Source organism: Tachysurus vachellii, chromosome 13, assembly GCF_030014155.1.
Source record: "Tachysurus vachellii isolate PV-2020 chromosome 13, HZAU_Pvac_v1, whole genome shotgun sequence".
In the NCBI taxonomy this organism is placed as follows: Eukaryota; Metazoa; Chordata; class Actinopteri; order Siluriformes; family Bagridae; genus Tachysurus; species Tachysurus vachellii.
In genome coordinates, this window is record NC_083472.1 from 17,354,966 (window position 1) to 17,371,135 (window position 16,170).

The 16,170-nt window shown below is 36.7% G+C and overlaps 2 protein-coding genes across 2 annotated transcripts; one reads left to right on the plus strand and one right to left on the minus strand.

The window, feature by feature from the left end:
* Positions 1 to 1,182: 1,182 nt before the first annotated feature.
* Positions 1,183 to 6,051, minus strand: si:ch211-153b23.3 (uncharacterized). The gene is made up of 11 exons (XM_060885291.1): positions 5,899 to 6,051; positions 5,005 to 5,174; positions 3,226 to 4,689; positions 2,990 to 3,082; positions 2,800 to 2,904; positions 2,594 to 2,703; positions 2,313 to 2,507; positions 2,067 to 2,229; positions 1,804 to 1,969; positions 1,478 to 1,572; positions 1,183 to 1,394 (listed from the first exon to the last, which is right to left on the minus strand). Exons 2-11 carry the CDS (start codon positions 5,159 to 5,161, stop codon positions 1,309 to 1,311), a joined length of 2,634 nt encoding a protein of 877 aa, XP_060741274.1. The 5' UTR covers positions 5,162 to 5,174; positions 5,899 to 6,051; the 3' UTR covers positions 1,183 to 1,308.
* Positions 6,052 to 6,103: 52 nt separating this feature from the next.
* irg1l (immunoresponsive gene 1, like) lies at positions 6,104 to 9,827 on the plus strand. The gene is made up of 6 exons (XM_060885292.1): positions 6,104 to 6,307; positions 6,703 to 6,766; positions 6,898 to 7,085; positions 7,312 to 7,404; positions 7,747 to 7,952; positions 8,794 to 9,827. The coding sequence occupies exons 1-6, from the start codon at positions 6,290 to 6,292 to the stop codon at positions 9,719 to 9,721; spliced, it is 1,497 nt and encodes a 498-aa protein (XP_060741275.1). The 5' UTR covers positions 6,104 to 6,289; the 3' UTR covers positions 9,722 to 9,827.
* Positions 9,828 to 16,170: the final 6,343 nt, after the last annotated feature.

The window sequence follows — 16,170 nt, forward strand, 5'->3', positions numbered from 1 at the left end:
CACAATACCAGTTGCTTCTAAGAGAATATAGTACAGTTACTGGGTGTGTCTATGCATTGAATTTCAATGTGGATGTGGAAATTCCAGGTTGTTATGCAATATAATATATAGTTTGCATGCACTTAGGGGTGACAAAAGTTTCTGGTCAAATAAAAGCCCATACTGTACATTATTGTTTCAATTAGATTCATTACCTTAATTACAATGACCTAGCTGTATGTGTGGGTGTGGGTGGGTAGTAGTTTGCCTCAAATTCAAATTATTCCATTAAGACAGTTATGGATAATTCTGCACTCCAATATTTTCACTGTCAATTACCTGAGCAGATACTGATCCAGATATGTTTCTGCATGACAATGCAATTGTGCGCAAATTAAACTACAAGAAAACATGGTTTGTCTGAATGGAAGGACTTGCAAGGAGCCCTGACATCAACACCTCTTAACGTGTTTGGGATGAACTGGAACCCAGACCTTTTTCCCTGACATCAGTTATCGATCTCACTAATGAAGCTCTTGAAGCTGAATGAGTAAATCTCTAAAGCCACAATCCACAGTCTAGTGGAGAGCCTAATCAGAATGTCCTCCCAGAACAATGGAGGTTATTCTAACAACAAATTGTGTGTGGGGTTTGGAATAGGAGTTCAGCAAGCACATATGAGTATGATGGTCAGGAGTCCACATACATTTGGCCATATAGTATATGCTAGTGTCAATGTATATGGCACAGGGTATGCAAATGTTGTTGTTAATTAATAATTCTTTTTAATTCTTTTTACTTTTTTCCAGTTCTCTTGAAGCAGGAGGTTATAATGATGTTTAATTATTAGATGATTTAACTCACTGCTACTTCTACTACAAATAATAATAAGAAGAAGAAGAAGAAGAAGAAGAAGAAGAAGAAGAAGAAGAAGAAGAAGAAGAAGAATGAATGAATGAATGAATGAATGAATGAATGAATAATGCTTTATTTTAATTTTTCACACATCAGGTCACAAGTTACAAAAACAAAAATGTTATTGAAATGCACATAACTTTATTGACTTTATTTTATGTGTTTATAAATGGTATCAATGGTCCTTCATTTATATTCAATTTCACATTTACAAAACTCAGAAACAACAAAAAGAAAATATAGACACATACGTACATTACAAACAGAAACCTTAGACATTTATAAAAAAAAAAAAAGTGGGGGATTTTTAACAGTTCACATGGTTATATTTACATAATACTTTCTCTTTTAGTGTTAGTCTACAGTATAGTTTAAATAATGTTGTTGTATATTTTGATATTGTAGCTTCATTTCTTAGAGCATGCTGTTCTTCACCCTCTCAAAAATCTGCTGCACCTTTGCTGCAGGGACGCAACCTTCACGCAAAATATTTATGGTACCTGAAATACACATCATATTAGTAAGCAGATTAAAAGTATAAAAAAAACCTATGGTAAATTATAGTAAAAAAGTTCCAGGTTACCTTCATCAATTTTAAGGCAGCTGACCACAGTTGACCCTACAAGCTCATTGGAATGGCCATCACACAATACTCCTTGGATCTTGTGTCCAAGGCGGCTGTGAGACAATTAAAAGTGCTTCTGTATGTCTTGATATCATTATCATTAGTTACTGTCAAAACTATTTGCTTGCACAACGGTTTTGATTTTACAGGAAACAGTACAAGTTAGCAAGGAAACGTCTGAGTTTTCATCCAATGTATTTAAAGAGTTCATGTGAATATGACTTTTTTGTGTATTGCAATTTTATGTAGAAAATAATAATAATAAACTATAAAAAGCAGCTTACTTGATAACCATGTCATGATGTGTGCTGTCAGGTTCACCACTTGGGTTTGCAGATGTGATAGCCAATGGTCCGGTGATGTCACACAGGTGGGCAGTGACCGTGTGATCAGGAACACGGATCATTATGCTGTCCTTGGTTCCTACACGATCATATGCAGCCCCCAAACCTTAAGGAACAATAATTTCCGCCAAATTACCCATGAGTTATTACAAAGAAAGATTACCCAGAAAATGTAATAGCATATGCCAATGTTAAAGTCTTACCAAGTTTGAGAAGCCAATCTCCTTTTGGTACAATACAGCTGATGCCTCCTGGATAGACATTTCTCATAAACTCCCAGAGCAAAGGACTAAATGGTGGTTTGGTTGCAACAAGCTGCTCCAGATTAGAGATGCAGATACAAATAGGCTTCTCTGCAGGGCGTTCCTGTAATGTGTAGATTAAGGCATAATTCATTTTTTCTCATGTTCAGCAGATCAAATATAAATTAAGAGGCTCTCAGTACTTACTTTGATATTGTAGATGTTTTCTATCGCTCTTGGATTTTTGCAAGAAGCAGCCAGAGCATAGACAGTATCTGTTGGAATACCACATACACCACTGTTTTCCAGCAATCTGGCAACCTGAAGGAGCCCACTGGTGCCACGAGAGGATGGAGTGGGACATGGAGCTGTAGCAGCAGCTTTTTTCTTATTAATATCATTCTAAAAAGAAAGAACAAGATGGAATAATCAAACCACTTTACACATAATAACTTTTATGTTCCAAACTGATGGAAGTTAATAAATACCTTTATGAGTGCAGGTCCAACTGGTATTATGGTCTTGGAGAATATATAGTTAACAAGTGATGCCAGAGTCCCATATAAGCAAATTATGGCAAATATTGAAAGCATGGCAACTGAAATAGATATAGATTATGGTAATTGGATGTTTAGTTATAGTTGAAAGTTTGTTGATATAAATGATGAGTTGTTTGCTTTGAAACAAAGGTTACCTTCCAACTGGTATGGTAGTCTATTAAGAGTGGAGAGAAGAAGGCACACCACTACGACCTCCATGATAATGGTTAATGCCAGCAAAACAAGATTTCCATAAGCAGCTACAAATGGCAAATATTATTAATTCAAAAGTTGCATACTAGGAATGCAAAAATTATTATAATTAAAATCAGTGCTAATACTTACCAACTAGTATAAGGAAAGCATTAATCACCAAGAATGCAATTGCTCCTGCTGCAATTCCATTTGCTGATGCTGTTGTGAACTGCAGCCGATGTCCTGTAAGGAGACAGTCCAATATTATGCTATTAATATTAGAATGACTTCTCAAATGTATTTAATATTATAGATAAATCTTATCAAATGTTAATAGTGACTGAGTTTAAAAAGTTCAAGATTTACAAAAATACACAGTAACATACCTGCAAATCTGAACCAGGTCCAGATGGCCCAAATAGCCAAGTAGAAGGATGGGATAACCGATCCAAATCTCTGCCCTCCTTGAACCTGTAATCGACTTACATAACCCTGGATGATGGTCCCTGGAATGAAGACCCAGGGTACTGTCAGGTCCAGAAAACTCTGTTGGGGCTGGCTGCTATGAATTGCTGAGAGAGCTGCCACCCCATTGGTGAGGTAAAAGAGAGCATCAGGCAGTTGGGTACCCTTTCCTTGGTGCTGCTCATTTTTAACCTTCCTTAGACAACTAAGGCCACTCTGCAGTCTATCAGTTGAGACAGGCTGGAATCCAACAGGAATTAGTGACTTCTCAGCAATGGTGTTAATGAGACGGGCAAAGGTACCATATAATGAGACAGCCGTGAAAATGGAGCAAGCCACCCCATAAAAGATGTAGTACCTATCAAGAGGAATCTGGGAGATTGTTGAGATTGTCAGCAAAACAAAGATGCCATTGTGCACCAACTCCAGTACGTCCATGTTCAGACTGGCGACGCAAAGGACTAGACCGGCTGCTAGAAAAAACCAGTTTCCAACCATAGCTTGCCTCGCTGTTGCTGCTTCACTCCTTCCAGTCAACACAGATATCACATACTCTTCCCAGGTCTTCACAAGCCAAAAGGTGCAGTGCAGACTAAATTTGGTGGCATGATAGCAATCTTGGCGCAAATAAGCATAGTAACTGGAAAGGAGTTGGGAAGCAGAGTTGATGGATATCCAGATTGCAGATACTGTAATTGATGGGAAGTACCCAAAGGCATAGAAGGCAAATATAAATGGTGATACAGTATCACAGAAGAAGCCTAAGGCCATGGGTTCAGCATATTTGGTGTTCTTCTTTTTCTCCTGACCAATATTCTTGGAGTTGCTGGCACTGGTTGTCCCCAGAAGCAACACGTTAAAGAGAGGGTTACCAAAACCCTTGAGGGCATAGCGTTGGGCCACTCCTTTTATGAGCAGTGCTGCTGAGCCATATATGGCAAAGATCAAAATTAGAAGCTCTAGCACTCCTGATACCACAAGACCCCATCCAGCCACTAGTCCAACGGCTTCAAAAACCAATGTAAAGGATATAGACCCAAATACAAAGGGCATAATGTAGTTAACTGTTGCTGAGCAGAATGCCAACAGTAAGGAGAGCAAGATGTAGGGTACTAGGCCTGCTATGGCTGACTCCTTGATGTATGTTGTAATGACGGTCTCGTTAACAGTTGAAGCATTTAAGTAAATGTTCCCCAGTGTACTATTTATCATGGTGCTGTTTATATTTTGCTGATTTGCTCCAAGAAATATTCTTGTTGCACCATAACTTCCCCAAAGTGCTGCATAGCCAATGAAAGATGTGCCACTAAGATGATCATATTTACGGAAGGACAACAAACCAGCAATCAATTGGCACACTCCACCAATCAGAATCAGATGAACACCTAAACAAAGGGATATTTGATATTTTAGGTGTATATTTTTTTGTAATGATATCTACTATTTATATTTCACATAACACAACAGATAAATATGAAAGGCACCATAATTATTAAAATTAATGTGTACCTTATTTACTTGGAATTATATAATGCAATAGATAATAATAGAGATAATTAGAGTAATTATTTACATTTCAAATCATTAAATTAGTACGCTAGGATTGACAGTGCTTAAGTCATAAATGGCTTGGGTTAAACCAGAATTGCTCTATGGGTTAGGTGTGGATATACAAATAAATTCCAGGAAAACAACGAGACCTGCGAGGATGTTCTCCACTCCGAATGCTGGAATTCCAGTTCTGGCCCCATGGAAGTTCTGCAGAAGTACTAAGAATGCACTTATGCCATTGGACAAAAAGCCGAGCACACCAGGCTCACTGTAGAAGCTGGCAGGAAACCCGCTTGCTGATGCCATTAGATCTGTTAACCTTAGATGATAAGGATATGGTCAGATTTCAAGTATTTCAGTAAGAAATGGTTAAATCACATATCATATATTTATATACAACATGTTGTGATAGAATTTCTGAAAGAAATGGATTCCTAAAATATCATGTACACATATAGTAATTAATAATGTAACGTCATTGGGTAAGTGAAATATCATTAATAAATTATTTGACCAGGATAGGTTTCTTTTCCTCTGAAATTCATGTATCAGGAAAGTGTACAGTACCATTCCTTTTCTGTCACTGACTCTCTGCATTACTGCTCTGCCCAAAGCATGTAAATCAGACAGTCAGTCATAGGCTATTCACCGGTCTATTTCATTTCTCACCCCACCTCTGCTCTGAGTTTACACAGGCGCTCTGTTTAGCAACCAGTTGAGTGAAACCAGGGGCAGCTCTGGGGCAGAGCAGAGATTGTCATACTGATACTGACTCTGTAGCTCCACATATAGGCAAAGGATAACATTGCTTCTTTTTGTAAAACTCTAATTTGTTCACTGTAGGCTGACAGTTAAATGTATGATGAAGAGGTCAGTTTCCAAAAATTCACCCAAAGCTGGCTCAATACCAGTGCATGATGAAGTGGGCCCAATGTGGCACCTTGGTAAGACTAATTTAATTCTCTTAGACTTTAAAGAAAATATTGATGACTATAATAAGACACATTATAAAATCATACATGACAGATCAAAGCTTCACGTACCTGCTGAAGGCCTGTAGTATCGGAACTATTGGATGGCAGTGGGAAGATGCTTTTTGTTTATAAGTAACATGCTTTGGTGGAGTAGGAGGAGCTTGAAGGCACCTAAACCAATCGTTTGTCTTATATTCATGGATGACGTCATTGGCCGAACGTGAAGACAATAAGCTTCCGGCTCAGATCAAAATAAATCCCACCCATGATGCTAAAAAAAGGTTTTGGAAGTTCCAGGCTTGCCTCAGTTGAGACCATCATGGTATATAAAGAGAATATGAAGACTCACCTGAGTAGCAAGAGAATCATCTACAAAACACTTTCTGCACAGAGACAGAAGAGCACATAAGGGTCCTTCAACTTGACGTCCACAGAAATCTTCAACACTCAGAGACACAATATGCTTTCCACAATGCAGGTAATTTGACCTTTTTTACTTTTAAACTGTGATCTTTCAATATATATTTGTGCAACCTGTTTATTTTATGCTTTATTATATTAATCTGCAATGTTACTTATGATGCTCTGAGCCCTAAATGTTGATATATTGCCAGTTTCTTCATCTCTTGCGAAACAAATTTACATGTATACATGTTCTCTCTGAGATTACATAGAAATTTATACTTGTAATATGTAATCTAAAAAGTTTGAATCTAATCAGCTAGAACATAAATAGCTGGATTATACAGAAAGAAAAATGACTTTTGGGGCATCAGCTGTACTTCAAATTTGGTGGAAAAAAGAACAAGGCACATCCCTTGTCTTAATGTTGTACACCTAGATTTTACATGACTGATTTCTTACATTATCTAGAAACTGACCAGACAAGTGTCAACCCTGTCTGCAGTCAGAAGACTCCATAAACCTGCAATAAATGGTGAGCCAGTTCTACTTATTGCATTTTTTTTTATATTTGTCACACAGGGCTAAGATTTAAATTAGCTGGTTGTACCAAGATATAATCTATTGATCAATGTGAGCATTCCATTCTTCAACCTGTGTTTTCAGTCAAGGAGCAGCCCAAACCTGAGGAGACTATAACCAGTAGCTTTGGCAAATTCATCCAGAGTGTGCAGCCAAAGCATCTGTCGCCAGTCGTACTCCAGAGAAGCAAACGAATGGTGCTGGACAGCATTGGTGTAGGGCTGCTGGGCAGCACCACTGAAGTGTTTGATCTGGTACTTCAGCATTGCCAGGTAATTTATACTTTACTTTACTCCTACCACCCTATTTGACTTTAATATGTATGTGCTTCGTCTAGACTCTAAAGTTATTTGCAACCTTCCAAGATCAAACCCTCATTTGCACAGAAGCAGTGCTGTAGTCAATGCTTACACAAAGTCTGTCCTGAATTTCGGCCCAGTGCAGTATGTGTAGCAGCAAGCATTCAAATGACCCTCCTTTTTCCTTTTTCTCCAAAAGCACATGTACGCTCCCGATGACATCAGTTTTGTCTACGGGCGCAGTGGGACCAAGCTTTCCCCAACTCTGGCTGCCTTAGTTAATGGAGTAGCAGTAAGTATTCCTATTCATACTGTGTTGTTTATATAGATTTTTACATCTTTCAAACAAGGACTATTTAACAAAGGAATAGTTTACTTTTCTTAGAAATAATCACTGATCTCTATGGTGTCACTGTCACTGAAATCACTGTGGTTTCTGTCACTTTCATTTTCACTACTTGCCTCAATTGGACAGAATGTGAAAAAGTACTGTATAAAAGAAACTCTGTATAAGAAGTTCTGTATTTGCCTTTTCCAAACCAGACAGTCAAAAATAAGTCAAAACATGTACCCACTAAGCACCATATAATTAAAGCAATGCACCAGCCATCGTTGATTAGCTGATCTTCCTCAGGTTCATTCCATGGACTTTGACGATACCTGGCACCCTGCAACTCATCCCTCTGGTGCAGTGCTTCCCGCTCTTCTTGCCATTTGTGACATGCTGTCCCAAAACAGCAAACCGAGTGGTCTAGACTTACTGATGGCCTTCAACATTGGCATTGAGGTCCAAGGTCGCTTGATGAGATTCTCCAATGAGGCTCAGAACATTCCCAAGAGGTGAGAATTGTCTCTAAAGCACACACGGTTCTCCATACAACACCATAAAACAAGGGTGAGCAACCATCATAACAGGATACCTCAGTGTTCTAAAATAGTCTCAAAATGAGTAATAATAATAATACTAAATGCTGAAATATTCTTAGGGTAGTCTCAACAGAACAGTCACTGTGGTAAACAACATATGTATTCTCCAAGCATTTACGGAGATGGGAGAGGCTGTGCTAACAGAATTTACACTGAAAGGAAGTTATGATGAAATCATTTACACAGGTGTTCATACAAACCACTTCTGTTTGTACTGCCCTATTAGTGATGTTTTTACTCCCAGATTGGGATGAAATGACTAATAATTTGTTATTTCCCTTAAATGTTCTTTAAACAGAAACACCTGTGCCATTTCAATGATGTTTGTTGATGTATGTGGTTATTAAGTAATAGGACTGTTATTATATGAATTGATATCAAAATTCATTAAAAAAGTACTGTCTTTGTTTTTATCCTTATCCTTTTGCATTCTTATGGGTTTTTTAACCCACATAATCTCATTAGAAATTTGTATTAATTCAAATGAATGTAATTCATCATCAAAATATCATTCATATCAATAAAAAGGGTTAAGTTATTTAAATATAACCTTAACCTATCTAACTGTTTATACAATTTGAGTTGTATAAATTTATATGACTATGCTAAATTGAGAAGACAATATATGTATAATAATATAAATAATATCTGTAAATATCCCACCTGAGGCTAAATATTTTCCATTTGTTCCTCACTTTTCAGGATTTGGATAGGAATTTCATATTCTGATCTTCTTTTTTATTTCTTTCTGAAGGTTCCACCCCCCTAGTGTTGTAGGGACACTGGGCAGTGCTGCTGCCTGTGCCCGGCTACTTTGCCTCAACCATAATCAGAGCAGCCATGCCTTGGCCATCGCTGCCTCTTTAGCAGGGGCCCCAATGGCCAATGCTGCCACTCAGTCCAAGCCACTGCACATTGGCAATGCCTCTCGTCTGGGCCTTGAAGCTGCCTTGTTGGCCTCTCGTGGGCTGGAAGCAAGTCCCCTGGTCTTAGATGCAGTACCTGGGGTAGCTGGCTTCAGTGCTTTTTATGAAGACTACATCCCAAATCCAATGATGTCCCCTGAAGAGGGGGGCCACACATTTCTTCTTGAGAAACAAGACATTGCCTTCAAGAGGTTTCCAGCCCATTTAGGAATGCACTGGGTCTCTGATGCTGCTGCCCATGTCCACAAGGCTTTGCTGGATCTTTCTGGAGGAGTCATCTCCACTAGCTCAGTGCAGGAAATCCTGCTACGTGTTCCACACTCTAAGTATATTAATCGGCCTTTCCCAGAGTCAGAGCACCAGGCGCGTCACTCCTTCCAGTTCAATGCTTGCACCACTCTGCTCGATGGCCAGGTAACAGTGCAATCCTTTCAGCCTGAAGCACTATTCAGACCAGAGCTTCATGCCCTGCTCTCTCGTGTACAAGTAGAGCACCCCCAGGACAATCCAGCCAACTTTGACTGCATGTATGGTGAGGTGCAGGTCACTTTGGTAAGTGGCATTGTTTTACGCGGCCATTGTGACACCTTCTATGGCCACTGGAGGAAACCACTGAGTGATGAGAGTCTACACAAAAAGTTCCGCAGCAATGCAAGCACAGTGCTGGCACCTGAGAGGGTAGATGGGCTCATAGAAGCTGTGGATCAATTGGAGTTCCTGTCTGACTGCAAACCACTGCTAGCTCAGCTGCAATAAACAGCTTCTTTATGTTAGCCTGAAGCAATGACTGTACTGTCTAGTGAAAGACACATAAATAGAAAGAAAATATATGACAATTGTTTGTCAAAATAAGTTTTTTTTTGCAGACCATGTTTGTTTTCTCTTTTAATTTGTTGTGTATGAAACATACTATACTAATGAAAATGTAGCTGACTGCAGCTGTTAAACTGAAACTGAAAAACAGTGAGTCATAAATTACTGTAATTTACTGAGAAGTGAAATCAAATGTAGATAACTATATTTGCAATACTGTCTAACTATATAACATATTACAAACAGCTTTGTTTGTGAGTTTTCTATTTATCCTTTGTATTACTTTGTTATTATGATATTATTTTATTTGTTTGTAATATGGCAACAGACAAATGAATAAAAAAAAAATATTTAAATCCACTTGTTACTTCGATATATATGATGGAAATGATATATAGTAAGATCATTTTATTATTAATAAAATTAAAAACATATACATAAACAACTACTACAAAACAACTACTATTTCTCACCCAATAAAATCCCCAAATAAAAATTTGTAATGTACTGAAAAGTGAAAAAACCTAAATAACTTTTTATATTTAAAAAATGTAATTCCTTGTATCTTTATTGTGCACATGTACTGTACACCTGTACAACAATGCAATGAAAATTTGAGTTCTCTCTTCTCCAACAAAGATAGAAATGAAAATTTCTGACAATGTGCAAATAATAGATTAAATATCTACATTTTACTTGAGCCTACTCATATAGTGTAGTCTACAAGCATTTCTAGTTTCCCTTAGAGTAAAAAGTTAGAGCAGTTCCCAAACACGAAAAAAGAGGAAATGTTCAAACAGTGACCAGTGTTCATGCAGTGACCACAGACGAGAAAAGAAAATGTTTCCATAGACACCGCAGTTTGTTGAAAACAGATTGCTAAGTAATTTCCAGTTAAACTTGTACATAAACATGAACATCCTCATGTTTTATACTAGGTGGCATTAAACTGCCATGAAATGAATACACTTCGACACAGCCTTTTGAGCAAAGTGTCATATTCATTATCTAGTCACTTTCTGCAGAGCAGCCAAAGAATGGATCAAAATGTTAGAAAATTAGCATTTTTAGCAAAGCATGGAAATGCAGGCATTTAAAATTCACTTAATCTGAATTCTAAAAAGTAACAACAATATCAAATACATTTTAAAGAAGCTGTACTCCATGCAATTGGAACACAATTTTGATTTGAGAGACTGATGGATCAGATGAAGGAGTGTGTTTGGGATTTCTCTGTACTATACACATTCAAAAGCAGGTTACACCAGCTAAGTTAGTCTACTGATAAATGCAATAAAGTTCAATTATCAACACACCTAAAAATAAGACTACAAAGATGACACATTACTACCAACTTCAGCTAAATGCAAGATTCATACAAAATATGCCATAAAAAAAATAATACCCATTTGATTTTATTTCTAAAAACATGATAAAACAACAAATCGTTTTTTACACTTTTTGATCAGAAACTGAAGACACAAGTATTATAAGGGGTTTAAAAAACCTAAGCATAAACATAACAGGAATAAAAAACTGGATCAGACTTTCTGATGATTCTGTCTATTTGTGTGTGAAATATTGAGGTAGTGATAAAAGAAAAATGATGTAGTGTTGAATACAGGGAGCCAGTTTAACAATAGCCATTGAATAACCCAATAGCCATGGAATAACCCAAGCCTCCATGTGGCAAATACGCCTGGTGTCAAGTTACGTTTCAGTCTTTTCTTTGAGTTTTTATGTTTTAATGGTTTAATATGACACATATAAAGTAAAGCATTTCTGGCTATATACGGGGCTATGGAAATACATGTTTTTTTCTGAAACATTCACAAGAAGAAGTTAGATTATTCAGATTAAAACCTTGCCTCACAAGATTTAACTTTTAATTATACAAAAAAATGTTTGAGACATTAGTCATGCAATGAGCTCTATAGTCCTTTTTTCCTGCTTCCAAATAATACTTTTTAGCAATATAGTGGAAAGAATATACTACCCATGTTTGCTCATACAAAGCACAATACTGTCATTGTCTTACACAAAAAAACCCATATCTTTATGTCTTTTTCTAAGCAGAATGTTTCCCCATACCTCTGCCCTGAATGCGTTACTTTCTTTCAATGGACATGATTGTTAAACACAAACAGAGTGAAGTATTGTCATACCAAATATTGTTCTTGAGTGTCATACAGTGTCATTCTTAATGATTCAACCAATATATTTATACAACTGTTATACAGCTTATTTATGTGCCATTTTAACATGAGAATAAAAGACTTGTTATTTTATAAGCATGTTTAAAATAGGGTTTATCTAAGGTTAATAAAATTAAATTGATTTTTAAAAAGGATATCATTAGATTTTCTTATAGAATATATTTATTTAAAATGTATGAACAACACATGGTCTAAAACCTGTTAAGGAAACAACCATATAGAGTTGTAATAACAACTCTGTAATTCTGTAATTGTGAATGTATTTCTAAAAAAATGTTTAAAGTATGACACGTTGTTTATTATTTGTTTAATGGTTTACTGAGGATCTATTGAACTTTTACAATAAAAGGAAGTTCTTGGGTGAAAAACCTTTGTATCACCTCACATCATTTGCTTCTATAAACACATCAGTTCCTTGTTCCTTATAAAGAAGATTAGTTAATGAAGTCATTAAATACTTTTGTTATGGTTGTTATATAACATGATTCTGTAAAATATTACCCAGATGTAATGAACCTGAAATCCAAACACCTTTACGGTTTCCGGATTGTTTCTGATAAATTTGTACTTAACTGAGAATGTTTAGCAATTCTGCTTCTAGAAAACATTTCTTTGATGCAATACTAAGAAATGTTCCAAAAATAATTCCAAATAAGTGAAATAAAACACATTTAAAATGTCATCATTTAACACGTCTAGCATTACAAATGTAGTATTTGGAACAGTAGTTCCAACCCTTACTAATCCTAAGGCCCTTGCGATCACAATGGAAGGTATTGTGCCTAGTTGAAAAAGGGAAAAATACTATACTATACTTCTTCATTTCATCATTTCAAACAACAATATAAGAATGGCTCTGTTAAAGGAGCCAACTGTATAAGTTAAATAAGAAAGTGACTTTGTTTACACTTCAATCCAATTGTTTTTATTCTGTAATCATATTGACTCACATACAGTACAGTATACACAGTGGCTGTAATAGAATGCGGCATGGTATTTGCATGCAGCAGCCGCTCGGGATCCAAAATGCTGATATTCTTATTTTTAGCCTGACATTTTTAGTTCTGAGTTGTTGTATGTAGCTCTAGGTCTTAACGTAGCACCAGGGTCCTGGTGGAATGATGCTTCATTTCACAATGTTTAAAATGAAAATATAAGCTTGACAACTTGACTTGACTCTAATAGATATATTGTACATGCTGTGCATACTGTATTGTAAAGGCAAATGTAAGTTGCTGAGCAATATATGGAGATATCATTTGGGATATTTTTAGTTAAGGGATTCTCAGCCGGTGAAGAAAACTAGTTTCGGGTTTTGAAATTAAAAGCAGTGATTACTTTTGCTTTTTTATCCGTAACTTATTTTGCAAATTATATTGGACTTTTCCTCAGTTCAATACAATGTGATATTCTGTGTAGATTTGTCAAATAAAATGGAAAATGTAAATAGTAATAAAACAGTCATATAAAATTAAATAAAACAGTAAAATGATCATGGGTACTGCTGTTAAGCTCCAGCTGTGACTGAATATGAATAAGGAACTAGACTTTGATGCGGAACTGCAGGATGAGCGCCCGTGATCCTTCCTCAGAAGAATGTTTCAATATGTTGATCTACAGTAGTTAAAGACTTACAAAGTGAAGCATCTACTTTACCTGCCTAAAATACCACCAATTATGAAAAGGTATGTTTAGGTTATGAGATAAAGTTCTGTTAATGAAGATAATTATTTAACATCAACTGGCTGTATTACAATTGGAAATACCTCTCTCACTCTCTCACTCATTTTCTACCGCTTATCCGAACTACCTCGGGTCACGGGGAGGCGTCATCGGGCATCAAGGCAGGATACACCCTGGATGGAGTGCCAACCTATCGCAGGGCACACACATACTCTCATTCATTCATGCAATCGCACACTACTGTTAGTTTTAATTTTTGATTACTTTTAAAATAAGAAATTTCTTTACTGTCATTTGAAGGAACTGTTGGCTGGTTATTGTTGTGTAACCATGTATGATTATTGGTTAATATGCTATAAATTGTTTTGTTGTTTAAAGCCAAATGTTCAGTTACACAATGATTGTTTTTCAGTTTATTCTATTTAATAAAATACAAAAATGCTGACAGGGCAAAACAGGTAATTATGCATAATCCTATAGAATTAAATCAAATATTATTGAAAGAGATATTTCAAATGGAAGTGTCGGTACCAAATACTGTACCAAAAAATCATTCTAAAACAGAGATTTCAGTTTTGCCACTTATCATTTAAATGTATACATGTGTCATTTAAATGTATAAATATAGGGTTAGAATTAAATCAACAAGATGAGTAAATACATTTTAAATGGCTGTAATAATAATAATAATAATAATAATAATAACAATAATAATCATCATCATCATCATCATCATCATTTATTATTAAACAACAATAATAGGGGGACAATAGGTGGTTTGCCTCACACCTCCAGGGTTGGGGTTTGATTATTGCCTCTGCCATGTGTGTGGAGTTTGCATGTTCACCCTGTGCCTCGGGGGGCTCCTTCAAGGTACTCCTGTTTCATCTCCAGTCCAAAAACTTGTTCTGCTAACTGATCTTTAATTGTCTGTAGTGTGTGAGTGTGTGAGCAACTGTGTTCTGCGATAGACTGACATCCTGTCCATCCTGTCGGTGTACTCTGCATTGTGCCCCAAGTCTCCTCAGATAGGCTTAAGGTTCACTGTGACTCAGCAGTATAAGAGATTTAGAGAACAAATGGATGGATAATTAAAAAAGAAATAATTAAAATGAAATAAATAATTAAAATGAAATACTACTACTACTACTACTACTAATAATAATAATAATAATAATAATAATAATAATAATAATAATTAAAGCTGCAAGCAGCATTTCCCGGGTTCAAGCGTTTAAGGCCTTTAGGGAGTTTAAGGCCTTAAAGGATTTTCACATACACAAAGTATGTGAGTTACAGAGGGTGGCACCCGCTCCTAACCTAGTGTCTCTAATACAGAAAATCTTACCAACGTGTTGCACAATATATGTCATGTGAAGTACTCACCTGTCCAGTTTTCCCTAAAATAAACAAAGTCATATCCATAAAGCAAAGAAACACAAGCATCCAGATGCAGAACGAGTGACTCGCAAGTCACATACACAAAGTGACCCTCAAGTCACATACACAAAGTGACCGGCAAGTCACATACACAAAGTGACCCTCAAGTCACATACACAAAGTGACCAGCAAGTCACATACACAAAATAACTAAGAAATTGGGATACATAAACAGTCTGACATACTAAAACCGAATGATCAACAATAGAGCCCTCTAACAAATTAGCACACATCTTTCTCCTTCTGTTTCTGTCTCTGATTCTGATTCTAATTCTGATTCTGATTCTGGTTGATTGGTGGATCGACAGGTGATGTCACACAGGATAATGAAGATTGACAGGAGATGTCCAATGGTAGGGATCTGAAAGGTTTTGGGGCCCCTTAAGGACCCTGAATCAAAATTTTGACTTTTTTCGATAATTATTGACATTGAGACTCTAGGGAATATTACTGCACTGGATCGGTCTCGATCAGGCGAAAAACCTAGGACTAGTTCGCAAAAGTAGGTTACGGACAAAATGCACTATAGCGAAAAAATGTTATGGCGGAAATGAAATCGGAGATATACGCTTTTAAAGTCATGAGCCAAGGATTCCAATGATATAAAGCACTTGAGATTTGGACATAGGGGTTTTAGGGGTTTAGGGGTTATGGGCACAAATGCGTTGAGGGGCGCTGAAGCGCCCCAAATTGGCCGATTCTGCTGAGTTTTTGGCCCTGAGTAACTGTGACCAGCACTACCATCTGACCAAGTTTGAGCTCTCTAGGCCTTACGGTTTGGGCTGCACGATCATTTGTAGGGCGGAATAATAATAATAATAATAATAATAATAATAAAAATCTGAGCAAATACAATAGTGTTCCAGCGCTTCGCGCTTGAACCCTAATAATAATAAGAAGAAGAATAATAATAATTAAAGCTGCAAGCAGCATTTCCCGGGTTCAAGTGTTTAAGGCCTTTAGGGAGTTTAAGGCCTTAAAGGATTTTCACATACACAAAGTGACCCGCAAGTTACAGAGGGTGGCACCCGCTCCTAACCTAGTGTCTCTATA